This window comes from Taudactylus pleione, unplaced genomic scaffold (genome assembly GCF_031769625.1).
Source record: "Taudactylus pleione unplaced genomic scaffold, aTauple2 ptg000522l, whole genome shotgun sequence".
NCBI classification, from domain to species: Eukaryota; Metazoa; Chordata; class Amphibia; order Anura; family Myobatrachidae; genus Taudactylus; species Taudactylus pleione.
The window spans coordinates 5195339-5220943 of record NW_028284924.1 but is presented as its reverse complement, the minus strand read 5'-3'; the positions used below and the strand labels follow the sequence as shown (position 1 = coordinate 5220943).

Below are 25605 nucleotides of genomic sequence, written 5' to 3'. Positions count from 1 at the left end.
TACAGCACCCTTTAGCGGTCAATCCTGCCGGCCCTTTATTTATGGGACACAGGCGCACGCTTGCAACTACTTTTTGGATGCACGTGCGGCTACTGCGCACACAATTCACAAACACAAAAAAATATATTTTTTTATTTTGTTTGGAGAGCCCTTTGGGGGTTACAGCACCCTTTAGTGGTCAATCCAGCCGGCCCTTTATTTATGGGACACAGGCGCACGCTTGGCTTTACTTTATTGATGCACGTGCGGCTACTGCGCACACAATTCACAAACACAAAAAAAATATATTTTTTTATTTTGTTTGGAGCGCCCTTTGGGGGTTACAGCACCCTTTAGTGGTCAATCCAGCTGGCCCTTTATTTATGGGACACAGGCGCACGCTTGGCACTACTTTGTTGATGCACGTGCGGCTACTGCGCACACAATTCACAAACACAAAAAAATATATTTTTTTTTATTTTGTTTGATGTGCCCTTTGGGGGTTACAACACCCTTTAGTGGTCAATCCAGCCGGCCCTTTATTTATGGGACACAGGCGCACACTTGCCACTACTTTGTTGATGCACATGCGGCTACTGCGCACACAATTCACAAACACAAAAAAATATATTTTTTTACTTTGTTTGGAGTGCCCTTTGGGGGTTACAGCACCCTTTAGTGGTCAATCCAGCCGGCCCTTTATTTATGGGACACAGGCGCACGCTTGCCACTACTTTGTTGATGCTTGTGCGGCTACTGCGCACACAATTCACAAACACAAAAAAATATATTTTTTTATTTTGTTTGGAGTGCCCTTTGGGGGTTACAGCACCCTTTTGTGGTCAATCCAGCCGGCCCTTTATTTATGGGACACAGGCGCACGCTTGGCACTACTTTGTTGATGCACGTGCGGCTACTGCGCACACAATTCACAAACACAAAAAAATATTTTTTTTTTTATTTTGTTTGATGTGCCCTTTGGGGGTTACAACACCCTTTAGTGGTCAATCCAGCTGGCCCTTTATTTATGGGACACAGGCGCACACTTGCCACTACTTTGTTGATGCACATGCGGCTACTGCGCACACAATTCACAAACACAAAAAAATATATTTTTTTACTTTGTTTGGAGTGCCCTTTGGGGGTTACAGCACCCTTTAGTGGTCAATCCAGCCGGCCCTTTATTTATGGGACACAGGCGCACGCTTGCCACTACTTTGTTGATGCTTGTGCGGCTACTGCGCACACAATTCACAAACACAAAAAAATATATTTTTTTATTTTGTTTGGAGTGCCCTTTGGGGGTTACAGCACCCTTTTGTGGTCAATCCAGCCGGCCCTTTATTTATGGGACACAGGCGCACGCTTGGCACTACTTTGTTGATGCACGTGCGGCTACTGCGCACACAATTCACAAACACAAAAAAATATATTTTTTTATTTGGTTTGGAGTGCCCTTTGGGGGTTACAACACCCTTTATCGGTCAATCCAGCCGGCCCTTTATTTATGGGACACAGGCGCACGTTTGCCACTACTTTGTTGATGCACATGCGGCTACTGCGCACACAATTCACAAACACAAAAAAATATATTTTTTTATTTGGTTTGGAGTGCCCTTTGGGGGTTACAACACCCTTTATCGGTCAATCCAGCTGGCCCTTTATTTATGGGACACAGGCGCACGCTTGGCACTACTTTGTTGATGCATGTGCGGCTACTGCGCACACAATTCACAAACACAAAAAGATATATTTTTTTATTTTGTTTGGAGCGCCCTTTGGGGGTAACAGCACCCTTTAGCGGTCAATCCAGCTGGCCCTTTATTTATGGGACACAGGCGCACGCTTTGCACTACTTTGTTGATGCACGTGCGGCTACTGCGCACACAATTCACAAACACAAAAAAATATATTTTTTTATTTTGTTTGGAGTGCCCTTTGGGGGTTACAGCACCCTTTAGCGGTCAATCCAGCCGGCCCTTTATTTATGGGACACAGGCGCACGCTTGCCACTACTTTGTTGATGCACGTGCGGCTACTGCGCACACAATTCACAAACACAAAAAAATATATATTTTTATTTTGTTTGGAGTGCCCTTTGGGTGTTACAGCACCCTTTAGCGGTCAATCCAGCCGGCCCTTTATTTATGGGACACAGGCGCACGCTTGCCACTACTTTGTTGATGCACGTGCGGCTACTGCGCACACAATTCACAAACACAAAAAAATATTTTTTTTTATTTTGTTTGGAGTGCCTTTTGGGGGTTACAGCACCCTTTAGCGGTCAATCCAGCCGGCCCTTTATTTATGGGACACAGGGGCACGCTTGGCACTACTTTGTTGATGCATGTGCGGCTACTGCGCACACAATTCACAAACACAAAAAAATATTTTTTTTTATTTTGTTTGGAGTGCCCTTTGGGGGTTACAGCACCCTTTAACAGACAAGCCAGCTGGCCTTTTACTTATGGGACATAGGCGCACGCTTGGCGCTGCTCCTTTGTTGATGCACATGCAGCCACAGTGCACACAATTCACAAACACAGAAAAAATATTATTTTTTTTTGCACTTGGGGGGAGTACCCATGACGGACAGAGCACCCCCTGGACAACACTACAGCACCCCTTTAGGACTGGGACACTGCACAGGACTTTGGAGTGGACACAGCCCCTATGGACAACTGACTGCACAACACAGTCCAGCCAGCCCCTATGGACTTTGAAGTAGTGGACACAGCCCCTATGGACAACAGCAGCGCAGCACAGCACAGCACAACACTACACTGCACTACACTACACTACACAGCCCAGCCAGCCCTAACTCCCACCCTCCCTCTTCACTGTCCACAGCCGAGTGAGAAAATGGCGCCGACGTGGGTACCTTATATAGGATCTAAAACCCGCGAGACCCGGAAGGCGGGATGATGACGTTTTGCCTCGATTTCAGATCCGAGTCAGGCGGGAAAAGTCAAGCCTGACTCGGATCGGCCTCGGATCGGGGGGGCTCGGGGGGGTTCGGATTTCAGAAATCCGAACCCGCTCACCCCTACAGCACACCCTGCACCCATATCTCTAGTCTCCAGAGTGTTGCTCTGCAGTGCCAGGCCAGCACTGCAGGGCAGCAAAAATTACTAGGAAAATGGTGGCGCCCATTTTCCCGGTGACTTGTGCATGCGTAGTACTGATGTCCCCGAAAATAAGGCACAGGTGCCATTTTCCCAGAGACCCTCCAGAGAGGAGGGGGCCCGCACTAAATCTGCCATGGGCCCTCTCCTGTCTTCTTTGTTTGGATGCGAGCCAAAGTAATGCAGGACTATATATTCAGTGTAATGATCGACACGTACTGGTGTAGGTAGGTAAGGGGATGGTGACTATAGGCCTGATTCTGAGTTGAGTGTAATGTGGTCGCAATTCCTGATGCCTGTGCAATTATCTGCCCAAAATCTGAGTCTAATGCACCTATGACATCACACTGCCCCCAGACCTGCGGCTGCGAGGGGCCTCCACCGGCAGCGTCCAGCTCTCAATCAGGCCCTAAGTTATGTTTAGTGGCTGTTAAGATAGTCATAAAAAAATAATGACAAATACAGTACGTGCCATGATTTTAATGGTGGATGTAGAGCATTGTTCAGGGCTCAAAGTGCTCAAACACAATGGCACCCACCAAATTGACTGGCTATTTAGTTTTTGAAAAAGGTTTTACGAGTGCTATTTTTCCTGTGAAATGTAAAAATAAATAATGACCTTAAAAAGTTAAAATACAGTTGGAGTCTCTTTTTTTACCCTTCGCTCCCCCTCACGTCAAAGCCTGCTTACGCCATTGTTACTCTCATTACATAATGTAGGCTCTAGTGAGTAGTATTTTATTAGCAAAACATGTATAGACATGAGGCATTCACATTCCTGTGTCTGACCACAATTTCAATGGCGCTAAGTATCTTCATGAATGCATTTCAGTGATCAGAGACTTGTGTATGAGGACAACTAGTTTTATGCAGGCAATTTCCATCATGTTTCTGCTCGTTATAGTAGGTAAACGACATTCTGCTTTTGTTATTCCAATAAAGCACTGCTTGTCGGATATGTAGAAACAAAATATCACCACGAACTGCCTGTATTTATGGCTACCAAGTAAGAAATAAACAGAAAAAGGAGAAGACACAGTGCTTAGTAACTGCCTAGTAGAGAGAGAACAAATATTAAATTGTTTAAAAATAGTACTTTATATGTTGAAATAAGTAAAATGACACAATCTGATAGAATCAGATAAAATCAATACATCTAATACATATATAAATATAAATAGTCACAGAAAAGATACATAATAAACAAAATCATGTAAGGTAACAAGGTTGCTCTTTTATGAAAAATAGCAGCAGCCTTTGTGTTTAGTTGCAGCCTGACACATGTAGTGAACCAAGTGTCTGTCCACTCATAATATGGAAGAACAAAGTCAAAAATATGAATATGTGAATAGGTAAAAAGTTTAAGTAGCAGCCAGTCAGAGATAACACAGTGAAAGTATATTTGTGTCTGTGCTGTGGTCCTAGCATAGGCACTCGTAGTTAAATCTCAGTTTATACTACAGAAGCCGGCAATCATCCAGGGTAATCTCTGTGAGTAAACTGTTGACCGGTCAGGATTAATCGTGCCTGCGGCTATGAGCAAATGCAGCTCACCTCTCCTGGAAAAGTTGTTCAGCCGGTAATATGTCCGCACCGTTCTCTTCTCCAGTGAGTAATACAAGCCGGTCAGTGATCTTACGATCACAGCTAAGGGAATAAGCCGCTCTCAGCTCTGGGATGTGTCGGTTTATCCCTTTTATGTCCAGACACCTGATCCGGTTCTTAGTACGTATAAGAACAGAGGGCCTGATTCAGAGCCGGACGCTCTTTCAGATCGCTTGCTCTGAATCAGGACGGTTTTTGTTTTTAATGGAGTCGGCCTCCTGGCCGATCGCTAAGCTGTGGGTGAACACCCACAGCTTTTGTGAGTGGCCAGGTGATGGTGGCGATGGTCGCGACCATCGGGGCTTGCGACGAGACCCTTGTGGTAGGGTCTCGCTCCCGCAAGCCCCAGTGAGCTTCCTGCTCTAAATAGAGCAGGAAGCTCACCACTGATATCACTGGTGATGTCAGTGGTGCCTCCCACAAACAGCCCCGTTTTGGTGCGAGACCCGTAGTGACGGAGCGCCCGTCGCTGGCCGGTTCTCGCGCATGTGCACGCCAGAGGCGGCGCATGAGCAGGGGACAAACATCGACCCACTTGCAAGCGCATAGCGCTTGCGAGTGGGTCTGAATTAACCCCAGTGTCCACTATTCCGGATATCAGTGGTTTGAGAGCAAAATCACTTTTAGAGTCCAGCAAATGACTGCCGCTACGATAAAGAGAACAGCCCCACTAGTGGCAACGCATTTCTTCTTTGCCTAGAGACTTTTTCAAGACTTACCAAAAAAGAAATAAAATTTTTTATTTGACTCACAGTCATTATTAGAGTAGCTAATCCGATAATTTTCTGTAGTGTTTTATGGGCCTGATTCAGCAAGGATCACAACTGCGATTACGCACACAATCGGCCGATTGTTGCAATCTGCGCATGCGTTAGCATCGCAGAGCGCATGCGTGAACACTCCACTGTGATCGGGACTGCGAACGCAGTTACTATGCAGGCCCATCGCAGAGTAATTGACAGGAAGTACCATTTGGGGGTGGTGACAGAGGGGGTGGTCGGCGAAACACAGGCGTGCCAGTGCATTTGAACGCCGATGCATGGGCGTGCATAAATTATCCACTGCAATGCCATATGCAGCCTGTGTACTCACTGCGTGCGACGAGGTTAGAAATTCCTGAGTAAGGTCAGAGCTTGTGCAAGTGTGTGAGGCTGCGATTGTACTCAATGTTACCAATGGTTTCACAGTCTTGCTAAGTATTACGGATGTGTGTAAGGTAAGTTGGGCGTCCTTAAGTTCTGCTGCGATGGCATATCGATCACAGAGGATTAGTATATCATTGCAGTGAGACTGCGTGCGTAATCGCTATTGCAATCACATTTGCGATCATTACTGAATCAGGCCCTATGGGTGTTCTATGTAATACTAATTGAGTACTTTCTTTTAATACGATATGGTTTTTACAAACTTTGCTGAGATCTATGCATGCTTTATTATGTGTAAATGTTACAGTAATTGAAACTGATCACAATTATTTTTGCTAATTCATTTTTCATGTAGTTCTCATGTCTGAATCATAGTTACCGAAATATCGGCTGCCCCTCTGGAACATTTTGGTCGCCCTCTTTTGGAGGTGGCAGTCAGATGGGAAGTGCATGGCGTGTGGCACAGCCTGTTGGGACCTCTATCATGTCATTGTGGCCCATTGTGCTCTGGTGCTACCCACAAAGACCCTCCCCTAAATCTGATTGGCCGGCTGCCCAATAGAGCAGGGCTGGCTAATAGAGTAGGGCTGACCATTGGTGGGCAAAACCATTGATGGTGTCACATTGATGGTTACACACCATTGATGTTACCTCTTGGTGGTACCATTGATGGTAACCATTAATGGTTAACCTACTACCCTACTTAACGAGCAGCAGCTGACAGCAGCAAGGTGCTTACAGAAGACTTGCCTACTCTACTGGGGGTCCAGGAGAGCCACCCATGATTCGGGAGTCCCAAGAGAGTAATGATGTTTATATGTGTTGTATAGATATACTGTAGCTATACTTGATCAGTCTTGACCTCTAAAAGTTGCAAATTATGTTGATGATGAAGTATGAAGATATCAGCTATTAAACTGCGTTATTTTTTCCCAAAGTTACAAGGGCTTCAAAATTTCTTTAACTTGTCCCTTCCCTCTCATTGGCATTAAATATTAGGGGGCAAAGTAACATGGTAAGAAAAGGCTGAACTACAGGGAGTGCTGCTATTTTGGGGTACAGAGGTGAGGGGACCCTTTCTGAGGGCAGAGCTATGGGCTCAGGGACTAGAATGACATTGTCATGCATCTACCCAAATTTTCATATGGGACTAGGCAATTACCTGTTTTGTCACTGATTGGAGACAGATACTCTAGAACAGAAAGTAAGAACTTTTTGCAGTAAGACAAAGAACCTCCTCTCCAAAACCATTACAGCGACTATGAGCTTGCCACCAAAATCGCATTTCATTACATTTCCCCCCAAGTGTTGTTCAGCCTCATTTAGAAAATGTCTCTTTTTCCTGTTGGTGTGTAACAAGAGGCATCTCATCTCCTAGATGTCAGGCTATAACATGGACTGTTACTTTTATTCCTAGTAATGACAGAGCCATAGACTTAGTGCATGCACTGTAGCGACCATACGCATCTTTGCGTATCTCCTGGTGATTCTGAGTTGGACATATCTCAGACTTTTCTCTCTGTACGTGGGTGTCAACGAGGCAGCAACTGGGCGTATTCACAAAAGAGAACTGTCTCATGGGAGTGTCGTGAAGCGCATAGAAAGAGTTACACCATGTTCACGCATATGCCGATGAACTGCCTATTTCAGGCCAATCTCTTGCACCTAGTATGGGGTAGGTATAAGTGCCGATACAGGCCCTATGTGTGCTGACTGACTGTCATTCAAAGCGACAATGATGAACAAGGACCACAGGACATACCTGCCGACCTTTGAGCTTCCCCCTCCCGGGGAGGGGGCGGCCAGGTTGGTAACTGCGAAAAGAGTATCTCAAACAAGTGGATGGCATTGGGGGCCTTGATGGCGATCACCGGCATTGTGTAGTGGGGATATGGTCACAATGATGTAATTCAGTCAGGGCCGGCGGTAGGCTGTGCTGCGCCCAGCGCCGTCCTGTGTTGCCGCCCACTCCCTCCTCCGCTCCCTCCCAGCTGAGCTTAAATATATCCCATAAATATATCCCATAGCGCTGGGAGGGAGGTGGACGTTTCCTGCGCCCTCCGGAAACAGTAGCGCTCCGGGCGACGGACCGGCTTGCCCGTGCCTGGAGCCGCTACTGAATTCAGTCCAATAGGATGGCAGATGGCCTCCGGGAGACCATCCTTTTTGCATCTTCCAGGTGTCTGGGATCACCATCTGATTTTTGGGAGCCTCCAGGACCTTTCTGGGAAAGTAGGCAAGTACAGTATGTCGCAGAGGTGCGAGGGAAGGATAAGAGGATGGGTGGTGTGCAGTGAATTTTGACTCATCCTGTTCAATAACAGCTAAATGCATATAAGTCTGTACAGCCCATAGCAATCATTCAGATGTTTGTTAATATTTTGTAATATACTCAAAACACAGAATCTAGGGGTTACACCCTTTTCCAATGTGTGCTCTAGTTTTCAGAAATGAGCCCCAATATTGTTTAGAATGAAGGGATACTCACTTGAATTCCACAAACCAGAATTGCTGTAATGTATTTATTCATTTCACGTACTAATAACCGAACTAAAGACAGTGAAATATCCTAGAAGATTAGTTCTCTAACCCACCTGCTTCATATCTTGTCAGAATAAAGAGAATTTATTTAATACTATTTTCCAGTTCTATTTGAAAGTTGACCTTACGGGCCAGCATCAGTGGGAAACTAATTGCAGCCCATGTTTCTATGGCAATCCTTATTAGTGTTCAGAAACATTCACAACTATATAAAAAGTCTGCATTTAATAGACACAGACGGAGAAACAAACAGCTTTTTTCTTTTCCTTTTCTCAGACAGTACTTCCATATAAGTTTATTATGTTCTTTGTTTATATTTCTGTTGTTACAGTACTTGTTTATTGAAAACAGAAAATGTAATTTATTATGGAACATATTTTTTTAATTACGTCAGGCTTCGTGACACCGCAATGGCTTTTTCAATGCTAGTAATAAATGGGAGTGAAAATGCGTACCAAACAGCAAGCAATTTTAACATACGCGTGTTACTAGTATTTTGGCTAGTGTTTGGAGCTCACTGATAGCTTTTACCCAGAATGCAAATGTAGCATTACTGCAAAGTTTGCTTTTGTGGGTATGCTGTCTAGAGAGGTGCAGGTTTGGTTCCAAGAGTACAGACAACAACCGAATTTAGGGGTTCTGAGACGAACCGAGTCCCGAGATCGGAATCACCTTGAGGCACTGAGTCGAATCGAGTTCCTGTTCGAATCTTTCCGCGGTTTGGAACCAAACTTCGGTTTTGGTTTGCATGTAAAACAAGTCAAAATGACATGATTTAAAAAAAAACAGATACAAAACCAAAACACAAAGATGAATCTGGATCCAAAACCAAAACACAGGGGTCGATACACATCTCTAGTTCTGACACAAGAAACAATAGTTTTTAATGTCATACCCATCTATATGCCTTTTTTTTTTATAACACCCCTTCCAAGTGAGCATGTGGCTACATGGGAGAATGGGCCTTGGTCAACCTGTTACAGTTGGAGACATTTAGAGCCAGTATGGCCTGTATGTAACAGCTAAGAGTAGGAGTTAAGTGCAGAGGAGGGGGCTGCTGTGCTTTCCAGGGGTGTTGGAGGACAGGTCTATGCCCATCTGATGCTCCAGAGTCTGACACATTAAAAGAAGCACACACACCAATGTCCTACTCTAGGTGGAAGAACTAGGAAAATGAGAAGAGGCTATTGAAGGTACAAAGTGTTGCATAGGGGGAGTGTCAAACAAAGACCCCTGCTAAAGTAAAGATGACTGTATCAAAGGGGGTCATCAATTAGTGGAAGTATTGCTGTTGTCTCTACTTGCACATAGCCATCACATGGAAACCATTGGAGGGTTAATTAGTGTGCATGCACGATAGACACCAGAAGCAAAGTCGTCAGCAGCAGAATGGACGTCTGCAGACATCATATAGGCATGGGAAAGAAGCATACAGTGGTAACAACCATACTAAATCCAGCATCAGATGCAAGACATGCGTCCGTCGTATCTGGAATATCAGTGGTTGCCAAGCATTGGTTTACGATGACCATCCCCATGGTAAAGTGAGATAGTACACCATGTGATGAGTTGATCCCTTGTGAAGGGTTGAGTGGCGTGAAGCAGTGTGAGTGCTGCATTGTGAGCAGGGCCATAGAAAGCGGGTATGGGCCTGGTAATTGGATGGGGCACGGCCAAATAGTGGTGGCATGGCTACGCCCCCTACAAAAAAATTGTACACTACTCGGCCAGCGGCAGATCCAGAGGAGGGTTTGGCAATCAGTGTGATTGCTTCCCTGCACATCATGCAGGTAGAGTGAAACTGCTGCTGCTCAGCAGGTGCAGCATTCCTGACCCTCCCCCATAGCCCAGCACACAGCTGCAGAGAGAAGCTACTGATGCCGCTGACAGGTAAGAAGTGTTACGAGGGGCGGACCTGGGCCCCTTCAACAAGCCCAGGCCCGGATAATTGTTATCTGCTTCCCCCTCACTCTCAGCACCCCTGATTGTGAGAACTATGATTAATGTGATGGGTACTGGGCCTGCAAAGCTTTGAGATACAGGTGGAGTAGATTCCAGCAAAGAAATGTGTTTGCTTCTGTAATTCTAAAGTTTGCGTAAACCATGTTCGTGTCCTTACAAGCTACGTGCTGGAGTGGGGAAAGGAGTTGAATACTTATTTTTATGTTCCTTTGGAGCCCAGTATTTATGGAGTCGAATGGCTTGTTAAATAGGCCCATTAGTGCCCACAAGCTAGCCTGGGCAGGTGAATGTGACGGGGAGGAGGTGCATTCCCCACACCTTACACCTCCTGTACACTTACATTACATGTTTGAAAATATAAGAGCGCTGCGCACTATAGAAAATGATGAGGCGGTGTCTGTGGTGTTCAAGTTGTTTTCAAGTGATGTCAAATTTGAACAGAAATGCCAGAGAGCAGCACTTGTGAAAGGTAAATACAATTTGCACTATTGTTAGTATGACAGTACTTATACAGCAAAGGCAAATTATTTATCTGCTATTCTTTCTGGCCAACAATTATATCAAATTCATTCTTTTATATCCTACACTATTTTTCAGGTTAATAATAATAATAATAATAATAACAATAATAGATAGCAGGGACATGGCCACGCCTCACAGGGGCATGCCGCAAATCATGGAGCGTGTCCTCACAGCATGCGCCATCTCTCTGCATGCCGGCCTGGCAGGCCGCTGGGAGGCAAAGCTGATCCCTCTCCTGCTTCATTATTTCGCAGAATACCATTAGGACTGTATCTGTTCATTTTCATTTTCCGGAATGATCGCGGCATTGCACAGTAGGCGGCAGGGCTAAGATGATACAAAACATGCACTTCTCCCTCGGAACAGGTCTTCCGCAGGGCAGGTACAGTATTAAAAGTAGGCATGTATGTTTTAAAATGCACAGGACTGAAGAAAAAAAAATATTTAAGGGGTCTAGTTACTAAGCAGTGTTAGGAGACAGAGTGAAAGGTGATAAGGTGCCAGCCAATCAGCTCCCAACTGTCATTTTGAAAACACAGCCTGTGACATGGCAGTTAGAAGCTGATTGGCTGGCGTCTTATCACTTTTCACTCTGTCTCCTAACACTGCTTAGTAAATAGACCCCTAAGTGACTTGCTACAAAAGTAATAGAAGGGAGGACTTTGAAGTTAATTTTTTGCTTTTTTTCTGTCATTCTATCAATGGGGGACAATCTCACAAGCATCTGTACACATACACTTCAAAGGCCAGACTAGGATGTACGGTTGTCAATCGTTCTACAAAGAAAAAGTGGAGTTGTTGCCCAAAGCAATCAATCAGATACTAGCTATCATTTACCTAGTACATTCTATGTGCAACTACCCTTAGGGGTTTGTACCTCTGAAAACAGTGGCATGGCAGGGAACAGAGGTGCCCTAGGTCGGCAGCCCCCCACAGCCTGGTGCACGTGACATCATAATGTCACAGGACAACCATCAGTAGAGGCCTGAAACAGGATGATGGGTGCTGGGTGCCCCGCAAGGCGGAAAAGGGGTGCAATCAGGGCAACAACCTGGGGGATGGCAACAGTCTTCCAAACCTTATGGTCCTGTTAGAATGAACTATATGCTGCACCACTGAAGGTACCGTACATTTGAGTCATGAAGGTCCAAACTACCGGCTATCACGCACTTTCCAATGCTCATGTTAGGATATCCATTGATGTATAAACACTGTATAAATTATGTTACATACAGTATTATGTATTTTGAGGGAAAACCATTGTTTAACTGTCTTGCTGTGCACTTGTTATTTCAGAGAGATATCGGAAAACTACGACTTGAAATCAATAGAAGCCAACGTGTTCTCAAACAATCTTCAACTACAAGAAATGTGAGTAATTCAATATTTGCCAAAATATCCTCAACCTCCAGATACCGAAAGACTGTACAGTACGTGACCGTGAGAAATTTGAGGGAAGTGAGTCTGCTCAGTCCAAGCGGACAATTCAATTAAGAGCGAGTTGGGTCCTGCAGATGCTTTTTAATGGCAAATTAATTTGCAATTCCATATTTGCAATTCATTTTCCCAGCAAATTTGTGGCAATTTTTGTACGTACTCCTCCTGGCGGTGGTATAAGAGATAGACAAAAATTAGTTAGACAATGTCTAGATCTACCCCAGTTGTTAGATAGTCAATAGATCGACAGGTACAAAAGGTCGACAGGTACAAAAGGTCGACACACTAAAGGTCGACATGTAAGAAGGTCGAAAGGAACAAATGGTCGACAGGGTCAAAAGGTCGACATGGAAAAGGTTGACACGAAAATTATCGACATTTTTTGAAAAAAAAATTAGCATAAATACCATTTGACCCCTTGCGGGCTCGCTGCGCTCGCCAAGGTGCGGGCACGGTGGCTCGCTTCACTTGCCACATGGATTTATTCCCCCTCCATGCCCACTTGGATGGTAGGGAATGATGTTGGATGGTAGGGAATGACGTTGGACACTGGCTCATCTTAAGTGCCTAACCCTAAACCTAAAAAAAAAAAAAGATGTGTCGACCATATTTGTGTTGACCATTTTCATGTCGACCTTTTGACCCTGTCAACCATTTGTACCTGTCGACCTTCTTACATGTCGACCTTTAGTGTGTCAACCTTTTGTACTTGTCGACCTTTTGTACCTGTCGATCTATTGACTGTCTAACAACTGGGGTCGATCTAGACATTGTCTAACTAATTACTGTCTATCTACAGTCTGGCACCCCTCCTCTAGGCAAAACAAAAGGTAGGGAAAATCCTTAAGGCAAAATGGGAAGACAGTGCAGAACCTCTGGTACATCCTTCCAAGGATTAATAATGTACTTGGATAGTTTACTATGATTTGGCCAATAAAGACCTAATTTTTCAGTTGATTTGCTCTAAAAAGTTTAAAATTGGGTTAAGTGATGAGAAATATGTATGTGGATGTGTCATATTGTTTGGAAATGGGTTATTAAACTTGCAGATAATTGCTAAAAGGGTTTTTTTTTTTAATATTTTAGAAACATTGTAATGTACCCCCAAAATACTGTAAAGACTTTGGCCACCATTTACTAAGGAGTTTTATCACTAAAACGAGTGATAAATTTCACTGTGTATGATAAATGGTGCTCCAGCCAATCAGCTCCCAACTGTCAACTGTTAGAAAAATGACCGTTGGGAGCTGATTGGCTGGAGCACCATTTATCATACACAGTGACATTTATCACTCGTTTTGGTGATAAAACTCGTTAGTAAATGGGGGCCTTTATTTGCTGATAAGCACTTGCTGGCTATGATGTTTTCACCAATCAACTAATATTACACAGTTTAAGGACCTCCTTTACTTTCCTTAAGGCCACTAACAGCCTTCAGTACTGTCATTGCCACTACAGTATTTTGTAGTTTAGTAGGATTTCCATGGACTTGTTGATTGTCGCTCTTTGTAGAACAACTGGCATTTCTAACTGAATCTCACATTTCTCGGGAGCGGGCATTTATGAGAGTTTCATGATGCAAGAACAATTTTGCAAACCCGCATCTAACTGAATTGTCCACCAAGTTTGCTCACTTAGAGGATGATAGAAAGTTGGCTACATAACGGGCGGAATTCATACAAAAATAGTATATATCTTGGGAAGGTAATGGGGGAGTAATGGGGGAGTTCAAATGCAGGCGTGTCCCGATCATTCTGGAGGCGTGTGGAAGACTGCAATTGTGATCCCGTGTGCAGAAAACAATGGCTCCGGTGTCTCAGTTCAATCGCCCAATCTGCGCAACATAGGGTTACTCAGATGGTCTATTATTGTCCTGTGTGCATGCAATGGATATGTGAACTGCTGGTGGGCGTCTCAAGACAGATCCCAGAGACTGCGACATTTGCATATTTTCGCTAGTCCACTGTGCATTGCATCTCAGTCATGACAAGATTTGCGCCATCTCTGAATCAGGCCCTCAGATGTGTGAACGCATCAGAATCACGCATAGTCTGCATAGACACCCATATATACAGCGATTTCGCCCAGATGCACTACGCAGCACTGCATCAGCCACGCCAAAATGATGATGAGGATATTCAAAAGATTATTATGGGTCTATTTACTAAGCAGTGTTAGGAGACAGAGTGAAAAGTGATAAGAAAGTGATAAAGTGCCAGCCAATCAGCTCCCAAATGTCATTTTTCAAACAGCCTGTGAGATGACAGTTGGGAGCTGATTGGCTGGCACATTATCACTTTCTTATCAATTTTCACTCTGTCTCCTAACACTGCTTAGTAAATCAGGGTCGAAACTAGGATTTTTGTCACCAGGGGCAAGACAGTAATTTGGCGCCCCCCCTGGTAATTCCCTCTGCAGCAGTGCCCCTATAGTAATGCCCCCTGAGGTAATGCCCCTGTAGTAGTGCCCATATAGTATTGCCACTGTAGTAGTGCCCATATGATAATGCTCCCATAGCAATGCCCCTGAAGTAGTGCCCATATTGTAATGCCCATATGTTAATACCCCCATAGTAATGCCCCTGTAGTGCCCATGCTCCCATATTAATGCCCTTGAGGTAATGCCCCTGTAGTGCCCATGCTTTCATAGTAATGCCCCTGTAGTGTCCATGCTCTCATAGTAATGCCCCTGTAGTGCCCATGCCCCATAGTAATATCCATGTAGTGCCCTTACAGTAATGCCCCTGTAGTGCTCATGCCCCCACAGTAATGCCCCTGTGGTAATGCCTCTGTAGTGCCCATGCCCCAATAGTAATGCCCCTGTAGTGCTCATGCCCCATTAGTAATGCCTATTATTGCCCATGCCCCCATGGTAATGCCCCTGTAGTGCAGCTTATTAAAAAAAAAAAACAACTTACCTTGAACCCTGCTCCTGCATCCAGCGTCGCGTCCAGTCCGCCGGCTGCTCCTCGGAACTATTGAGGAAACGTCATGACGTCTCACCCATAGTGCCCGTGGGGAGAGCCGGAAGCTTGAGTTCGGGAGAGAACTCCAGCCTCGGCTACACCGCATCGCTGCTGAGAAGGAGCCGGGCGCCCTCTGGTAATAAATATTACCAGCGGACGTCCGGCTTGGAGCCTCTCTGCAGCGCCGGGCTGGAGGTCACTGGCACCGGGTACAGCAGCGTGCACCTCCAGCTCCCTAGTTGCGGCCCTGAGTAAATAGACCCCTTAGTCTTGTATGTCTTTTGGGTATAATTACATGGCACATTTTAACTAAAATATGTGTAAGGATTATTAACTATTATGTATTGACAACTATTAGATATGACTGGTATATAGCAGCCTAGGTTTTATATATTCTAATAATGAGCAAAGTTATTCTACCGAGCTGTCAGGCGCTGACAACTTTTTGAGCTAATTGAAAACTTCTGGAATCTACAAAGGATCCATTTTTTTTAACAATAAATAATTCTGGAACTCATACATGACAGTGATAGGTTAAGTCTTTTGCATCCTGACACCTATTCTATTCAACTGTACCCAATTCAATTTGATTGCGTTAAGTCAAAGCTAGTCATGATGGAAAACTTCAATAGAGGAACAAGGTGTTTAGTGGGTTTTAGGAGGCAGTGTGGGGATTAAAGATGCATGATGAAACCTAGACGTATACTTTTTCCAGAATATAGCATCTTGCTTATAGTGTCATGGGTATTTTTAATTAGTGTTTTTAGTTACAAAAGAATTAGTATAAAGTAGGGATGTGCGTCAACCCCCGTGTTTTGGTTTTGGTTTTGAATCTGTATCTCCTTCAAGGTTTTGGATCTGGATTTGGTTTTTCAAACCAACCTCAAGTGTTTTGGTTTTGGATCTGGATTTTTTTTAAGAAAATTGATCAAAAGTTTTAAAAACAGCTAAAATCATGTAATTTATGCAATCCATGACTGGATCTCCTCAGGAGATTAGAACTGCGACTATGATTTACCCGGATTCATGAAATTCAGGTGGATTCGGATTTCTGGAGAACGAACCGCACATCTCTAGTATAAAGTCACAGATTAAGCATAACAAAGCATGGCACGAGACATGGTGTAGGTTACTCGTATCGGACCTCTGTATTTTACCTTGTTACCTAGATTAGCATAGCATAATAGGAACTACATTTGCCAATATCAGTATTCAGGGTACCCGTGCATTGTACTTTTGTTGCATTAGTGATGCGAATAAGATGCATATTTTTTTTAAAAAGTCTCTGGTGGGACGCTTGGTGCGGCTAAGTCGCAAAGTCGGTGGTGCACAAAAAGGGGCTATTTGGTAGTGATTTGAGGAAAGGTGTATGTGGCACATCTGTATGCCACCAGCTTCCTAATAAATCTATAGACTTGAGTCCAGTCTAGCAGTCCCTATTTTCCAGAGTGTGCATACAAAGATATATTAATACTAGATAAAGACAATCTGCAGCGATAATGGTGTACTAGGAGAGAAACAACAAACATAGAACAGCAATAATTGTCAGATACAGTCCAAAATCGGGCTAGTGGCTAGCAGAATAATTATTGTCAGACACCGAGGTCAGAGCAGGTGGCAGACAAGGATAACTCATAAACTAGCAGAGGTCAGTACAGGCAGCAGACAAAGAATAACGATAAAAAGCAGAGCTCAAGGATGACAGCAGGTAAGAGGAGACTAGTCGAGCAGGGTCAGTAAAGTGCAGACTTCAAAAAAATACACTGCATGAACGCATAGGCAAGCTAAGGCTATTACATACAATGAGTGGATGGTGCTGTCAGCCTAATAAACACAGCAGTGGGCAATCCAAGAGCCCATCCCTCACAGGGCTGATCAGTGACGCCTAGCACCCAAGTATCAATGAAACTGAGGAACACCTGTCCCAGCTTCTGTCCATTATCCTGATAAATTCATGGCATCAATGTAATCGTCACAGTACACCTAATATTGTTAAGAACAATATAATAACAATTTAAGTATAAGCTTCCCTGTCATTACTTATCAGGGCACATTAACACATTCCATATATATATATATATATATATATATATATACTGTATATATACACTGCTCAAAAAAATAAAGGGAAGACTAAAATAACACATCCTAGATCTGAATGAATGAAATATTCTTATTAAATACTTTGTTCTTTACTAGTTGAATGTGCTGACACCTGAATCAAACAAAAATTATCATTGGAAATCAAATTTATTAACTCATGGAGGTCTGGTTTTGGAGCCACACTCAAAATTAAAGTGAAAAAACACACTACAGGCTGCTCCAACTTTGATGTAATGTCCTTAAAACAAGTCAAACTGAGGCTCAGTAGTGTGTGTGGCCTCCACGTGCCTGTATGACCTCCCTACAACGCCTGGGCATACTCCTGATGAGGTGGCGGATGGACTCCTGAGGGATCTCCTCCCAGACCTGGACTAAAACATCTGCCAACTCCTGGACAGTCTCTGGTGCAACGTGGCGTTGGTGGATGGAGCGAGACATGACGTCCCAGATGTGCTCAATTGGATTCAGGTCTGGGGAATGGGCGGGCCAGTCCATAGCATCAATGCCTTTATGTTGCAGGAACTGCTCACACACTCGAGCCACATGAGGTCTAGCATTGTCTTGCATTAGGAGGAACCCAAGGCCAACCGCACCAGCATATGGTCTCACAAGGGGTCTGAGGATCTCATCTCGGTACCTAATGGCAGTCAGGCTACCTCTAGCGAGCACATGGAGGGCTGTGCGGCCCCCCAAAGAAATGCCACCCCACACCATTACTGACCCACTGCCAAACCGGTCATGCTGGAGGATGTTGCAGGCAGCAGAGCATTCTCCTTGACATCTCCAGACTCGTCTGTCACATGTGCTCAGTGTGAACCTGCTTTCATCTGTGAAGAGCACAGGGCACCAGTGGCGAATTTGCCAATCTTGGTGTTCTCTGGCAAATACCAAACTTCCTGCACGGTGTTGGGCTGTAAGCACAACCCCCACCTGTGGATGTCGGGCCCTCATACCACCCTCATGGAGTCTGTTTCTGACTGTTTGAGCAGACACATGCACATTTGTGGCCTGCTGGAGGTCATTTTGCAGGGCTCTGGCAGTGCTCCTCCTGTTCCTCCTTGCACAAAGGCGGCGGTAGCGGTCCTGCTGCTGGGTTGTTGCCCTCCTACGGCCTCCTCCACGTCTCCTGATGTACTGGCCTGTCTCTTGGTAGCGCCTCCATGCTCTGGACACTACGCTAACAGACACAGCAAACCTTCTTGCCAGAGCTCCCATTGATGTGCCATCCTGGATGAGTTGCACTGCCTGAGCCACTTGTGTGGATTGTAGACTCCGTCTCATGCTACCACTAGAGTGTAAGCACCGACAGCATTCAAAAGTGACCAAAACATCAGCCAAAAAGCATAGGAACTCAGAAGTGGTCTGTGGTCACCACCTGCAGAACCTCTCCTTTATTTAGGGTGCCTTGCTAATTGCCTATAATTTTCACCTGTTGTCTATTCCATTTGCACAACAGCATGTGAAATTGATTGTCAATCAATGTTGCTTCCTAAGTGGACAGTTTGATTTCACAGAAGTGTGAATGACTTGGAGTTACATTGTGTTGTTTAAGTGTTCCCTGTATTTTTTTGAGCAGTGCATATAATATATATGTATATAATGGTGTACTAGGAGTGAAACAACAAACATAGAACAGCAATAATTGTCAGATACAGCCCAAAATCGGGCTAGTGGCTAGCAGAATAATTATTGTCAGACACCGAGGTCAGAGCAGGTGGCAGACAAGGATAACTCATACATCGACAGCTCGCCCCGTCTACGACGAGACCCCTGATGACGGATCACCCGTAGTTAGCCGGGTCTCGCGCATGCGCACGACGGAGCCGGCTCCATCGTGCGCATGCGCTGTGGGGCAACATCGAGTCGGTCATGAGCGCTCAGCGACAATCATAGGAGAACGGATAAACGCTGCATGGTCCATCTGAACGTACACACAACTAAATTGACACAAAGATCATACGAGGTGAACCTTGTAGGGGTATCTCAAAGGGTCCTTTTTATAGGTTATCCCTCTTTTCACATATATCCCCAAAACATTTCCATCAGGTACCACACCTGACTTACATAAGGTTGTGTTATTGCAAACTTATAATGGTTTCTTTTCCCAATGTGATATCTGAAGTGAAACCTTCCCCTGTGCCCAAGAGATTCCACTTAGTGTAACAGATGATATGATATGCCTCCCGTACTCACGTATAGCACGGAGATGATAAACCTATCTGGGTTGATATGCAAACACCTCCACACCTTGATAAAGAGAACATTATTCTCAAAACACGCTGGTTAGGAGGCTGGAAAAGAGAAGACTGCACTGTGGAAAACTCTTGGGGTATGTCCTTTGTCATTTTTTATTAGAGCCATCTAGTTTTTTTTGCTCCACTGTACATGCCTCACTGCATCCCAGTGCAGCCTCATATTCTCCACCATTTTTTTGTACTAAAGACTTTTCCAACTATTTGTTTTAAAAAACTTTTTATATTTCAATAAATGGACTTTTGGATTAAACCACGTTGAATATGGGGATCTGTGTGAATTAAAGAAACCCAGATACGTTTATTATCATTGCCGTGCTATACGTGAGTACGGTACGCATATGCTGTCGCGTTTCCATTCTGTTTAGAACCTGTTCAAAGTTTTAGTTACTGGGGCCAGGGGCGTAACTAGGTAATTGAAGGCCCGAGAGCAAGAGTTTGTAAGGGCCACTATGTACCACCCAATGGTGAAAAATATAGAATGCATTGAACTTTGAGAAGGAAGATGGGCCCCACTGCAGCTGCACTTCTTGCACCTATGGTAGTTACGTCCATGACTGGGGCATTACTATGGTGCATTGTAACAATTGGAGGCACTACTGCCAGGCATTTTAAGAACAGGTGTATACTGTGCCCCCAGATTTCGGCTACAGGGCTTGTCACTATCTAGTAACAAAGTACTGTTTATTTAATATAAGATAGAGATACTTTGTAAATTAAAACCCGGCATAAAAACTCCACAAAGCTGGAACTGAAAACACCTCCTGACGCACCAGCGAAGATTGCACCTGCAATGCCTCTCTCTGAACATGGCCACTGGGGTCAGCGCAACTGTTTCTTTGGACGCATTCGCTGACCGCAACATGCCTATGGCTCGCACAGGCCAGGCTAGCTACCCCCCCCCCGTTACCTCCCTGAAGTGCCCATCAAAACTGCATCTCTATGCGTACAATTTCGATCTGCGTCTTAGAGCGGTACCCAACCCAAAGCATGCGCAGACTGAAAACATCGGACGATTGCGTGCGGCATCGCCATTACGTGCACTCTCTGAATCAGGCCTATAGTGCGAATTCATGCTAAGTCACGCGTTTTGAAAGTGTACATTCAGCTCTACATCATCCCCACTATGTTCAGCACAATAAAAATCAGTATAGTTTTTATGAGTAAATGCTTAGAAACCATTACTGTATAATAATCACAAGGAATTGTTTTTTCTTCCTTGATAACTGTATTCGTAGGGATCTCGCAATGCGACAGAGAGAACCCTTAAGCCTGATGTACACATTACTCCTAATGAAATACAGGTGTTTCATCTATTTCTGAATATGAATGTGTATTTAAATTACAGTTCCCTCTTTTTCTTTTTAGAAGAATTGAAAAAGCAAACAGTCTTGAAACCATCCACCGAGACGCTTTCCAGAATCTTCCCATGCTCAAGTATCTGTAAGAAACATCTACATCTCTACTGAATAATTCTACAATGTTCCTTCCTAATTTATTATTGACAGAAATGCAGCGTTTGCAATGGTGATATAGGACCAATAAGTATATTGGAGCTGAGTCAGTGGCGTATCCTTGCGCATATTTACAGGGGGAGGTGTCCCACATTAGAAAAAAATCTTGCAGAGTTTGCTCATTTCTGTGCTGAGTACGTATTAAAGTATCATGTATTAACAAGCGCAATCAGTTCTAAAACACTGGTGTCATTCTCTCTTCTAATGTTGCTAATATTCTGTACAAATATTATCACACCCACATCTCATGGGTTGCTCATTCCTTTGTTACATTGTATTTAACTTAACAAATTCTCACCTTTGAAGCTTCTCTGCCATACAGTACGTCTATTTCTCACAAAAGGTTTTGCTGTGGTTCTAATTTATTCTTTCGCTATTTTGTTGCTCATGCTCTATAGACCTTTCACCCACCAGGACTATTTCTAGATTCACAACTCCCGGTCTCTGGTTTTATCTATGCTGCTACTTTCTAAACAAAACTATTACACCTCTGCAGCATGGAAGAAAGGGATAGAATACAATTTTTCACCTTACAGCTGCATTTCAGCAGAGAACTTTAGAATACACGATGTAACAAATAAACACATAGTGTAGTACTTCCTGGAATTGGTATATGATGCTAATTAAAATTTATTTAGGGATGCAGTTTATAGACCGGCGGACTAAGGGCCTGATTCAGAGCCGCTCGTTTGCTCCGAGCGATGTTCGCACAACTGCACATGCGTATGGGTCGTAATGCGCATGCGCCAACCAGTCGGTGAGATCGGAAATCGAGCGCTCGCAAAATAGCGAGTGCCTGCTAATTTGAGTGACAGGATGAGGCGTTTGTGGGTGGTAACAGGAGAAGGTGCTTGAAAACGGGGAGTGGAGATCCGAACGCAGTCGTGCCAAACGGTCAAAGGGCGTTTTAAGGGTGTGCATAATTAACAAAACAGCGTCATCGACCACGTCACTTGGTTGTTTCTTAGCCTGAACTGTTCGCATGATTGCGGTAGGATAAACCTACCACAAGCACTGCAAGCAGTTCAGATGCCTTTCGATGTACTCGATTAATCAAATAAATAGCGGAGATGACGTAGGATGCGAGCGGCCAGGGGGCATCTTTACAAAATAGCGAGCGCATGTTTCGTTCGCTCGCTCAGACATAGAGGCGTCAACAGACCGCAAAGAGCGAGCGCTCAATTTAAATAGCCGGCCCCTTTTTCTGACCGAGCGAGCGCAAATAGCGTGCGGCTCTGAATCAGGCCCTAAATGCGGCCAGTCTACATCCCGACAGGAAAAGCCCGATGGGGGACTTAAGATAGGCGTCGAAATACCGACGCTGGAACGTCGAAGGACGACAGCCCGAACGATGTAAGTTCGGGGCGTCCTTAGCGTTAGCCGTGGGAGGGGGGGGTTAGGTGTAGGGAGTGTAGCGGGGTTGGGGTTAGGTTTTTTGGGGGGGAGGTTAGGGTTAGGCTTCGACGGGGGTAGGTTACAGATAGGCACCCCCCGTGGGAAGGATAGGTTTAGGGTGCGGGAAGGGGGGGTTAGGTTTAGGCACCCCCGTGGGGGACTTAGGGTTAGGCACCACCCAGGGAATTTTAGGGTTAGGCACCCCTAAGGGAGGGTTAGTGGGGGAGAGGAGGGTTAGGGTACTTACCAGCTGGCGTCGGGATCTCCTACTGTCGGGCTTCTCTTAAACAGCCCCTGGTATTTCATACCGATCCCGCTATATATATATATATATATATATATATATATATATATATATATATATATATATGGAAATAATGGTTGTAGGACAGTGCACAAGTAAATGTCCCAGATGGAGGATGTGGAAATTTCAGGTCTGTACACTGATCCTTAGGTGAAGGTGGCGGCAGTCTTTCAGTGTTCCCGTGTGGCAAACGGATTGAGGTGATCTGAAAAACGGGGGGTAGAAGACATGCGCCTAATAGTGTAGTAAATTTAAATAAAGGGGTGCACATGCGCCAAAGTGATTGTGCGTACCAAAAAATAATTCTTTAATGCTTATATGAAAATCCACTCCGGTAGGTCAGCGGATGAGATGGATCCGGGGCTCTTGGTACTTTTAGAAACCTTTATATGGAGGGGCTCAAATAGAGCCAGATAGAAAAGAACATATAGTGTAGTACTTCCTGGAATTGGTATATGATGCTAATTAAATATTATATGCGTACCAGATAGCACTTGGAAAACAGCATATAGTTGTAAGTTTCTGATCACTCCTCCAGTATCCCTTAGCAATCCCAGCAATTTCTCATATGGGTATGTTTGTAAGCTTAAGACCAAGCAGAAATGACCCAGTATCAGTGGTGATATTTCAAAATGGGGGATTTATTGCAGCATAACAAGGGATATGGAAAATAGGAACAAAGGGCCTGATTCAGAGCTGAACGCTCTGACCAGAGCGCTCACTCTGAATCAGGGCCCTCCTACCTTTTTTTGGAGCGTCCTCATGGACGCTCGCATAGCTGTGGGTTACCACCCACAGCTATAGCGAGCGTCTGTGATGATGGTCGCGATGGTCTTGACCATCGCGACCATCGGGCTTGCGATGGAGACCTTGCGGTAGGGTCTCACTGCCGCAAGCCCGGAAGTGATTTTGGCTCTATCAGAGCCAAAATCACTCCCACTGACATCACTAGTGATGTCAGTGGGGCCGGCTTCAGACTGTAGGCATTCCCATGGGAACACCTCCATCTGGCAGGCACGCCCCCGGCGCACCCACCAAAGGGGGCGTGCTGTCAATCAACATCGACAGCACGCCCCCTTTGGTGTGAGACCCGGAGTGATGGTGAGCCCGTCGCTCGCCGGGTCTCGCGCATGCGCACGACGGAGCTCCCTCCGTCGTGCGCATGCGCAGTGGGGAACATCGACCACCTTGCGAGCATCCTGCCGCTAACGAGCGGGTCTGAATGACCCCCAAAGTACAATAGTTAAAACAAAGTATAAATAAAAAATAGTGCTTATCTGCATATATCCAAGGTTCTAGGAGAGGCTGGTATAGTAGTTCCAATGCGTTTCATCCTGTTGGACTTCCTCAGTATATATCTATATACTGTATATATAGATAGATATATATTAGCCGAAGTACCCGGCATTGAAATCTTCTAGTAATAATGTTTTATTATGTGACCTTGTCCAATTCCATCCAGTGAAAGGCCCAGAACAGGCTCCCTGGATCAAAGTTCTGCCCAGCGCACACCGCCATTAAGTCCAACCGGGACCCCAACCACTCCATTAGGCATCCCAGACTAACCACCCCTCTGTGAAGTTTTCATCCAAATTCATCCAGTGAAAGGCCAAGAACAGGCTCCCTGGGTCAAAGTTCTGCTCACCATACACCAACAGGTGGTTTGACCGGTACCTCAACCCAATAATATATATTTTGGGATCCAATGTTACCACTCTGTGAAGTTTTCATCCAAATCCATCCAAAGTCAAAGTTCTTCCCAGCGTACACCAAAGGGAGGTTTGACCGGGACCTCAACCCCCTAATATGTCTTCTGGGATCCAATTTTACCACTCTGTGAAGTTTTCATCCAAATCCATCCAGTGAAACGCTCAGAATAGGCTCCCAATGTCAAAGTTCTTCCCAGCGTACACCAACAGGAGGTCTGACAAGCACCCTAACCCCCTTAAAACCTGTCCAGGATCCACATGGACCACCTCCCGTTGGTTTCATCACAATTGGTACAGGGGTGTCCGAATGCATAACAGACAAACAGACCAATTATTTTTTATATAATAAACCCAAAAAGTAACACCAAGCAGTATTTAGGAAAAATATGATATATTAATTAATATAAAAGGGTACAGGGGAGTTGGTTTTTTATAGAGATGTGCGCAGACCCCCGTGTTTTGGTTTTGACAAAACCACCCTCAAGTGTTTTGGTTCTTTTCTGTTTTGGTTTTGGATCTCTTTAAAATTTATAAAAACAGCTAAAATCATTTAATTTGGACCTGTTTTTTAAGTCCAAGTTTCGAACTTACAGCAGACCAGAGTAAGGACTCTGTTCTACTTGAATCCTGAAAAATTATCCGATTCGACTCAGAACCCCAAAGTCGGGTGTGTTCGGTTTTCAGAATAATGTTATGTTTGCTCATGAACTCATATGATATTTTCACACCTAGGTGCACATATTACAGCATACTGTATTTTGCAGAGATGACTCACAAATACAGAGGATAAATGTGCGCCTTGATGTGTGCTAGGCAGGCCATCAAGGACATACTTGGCTGTTCTATTATATATTAGCTATAGATGATAGATATGTAGACATGTATTTTGCAACATTTCATAAAGTTTTAATGCATATAGCATTGTTATAGTGCCAGCCTCAAGCAATGATAGTAATAGTAATATTAATAATATTAACATTGTAATCATATGCTAGAATTTCAGTGAATTCAAAGTCATGCTGGGATTGTAGTTCATTTAGAATGTTG

The 25605-nt window shown here is 44.5% G+C and overlaps 1 protein-coding gene across 3 annotated transcripts in view; it reads left to right on the top strand.

The window, feature by feature from the left end:
• Nucleotides 1-25605, top strand: part of LOC148501293 (follicle-stimulating hormone receptor-like) — a 180518-nt gene that overhangs the window by 83029 nt on the left and 71884 nt on the right. For 2 of the 3 annotated variants that reach the window (XM_088450734.1, XM_088450736.1), the window contains exons 3-4: nt 12176-12250; nt 21005-21079. In XM_088450734.1, the coding sequence (XP_088306860.1) occupies nt 12176-12250; nt 21005-21079 (150 nt within the window). The remainder of the gene's footprint in view (nt 1-12175; nt 12251-21004; nt 21080-25605) is intronic. The other variant, XM_088450735.1, reaches the window with a different exon arrangement.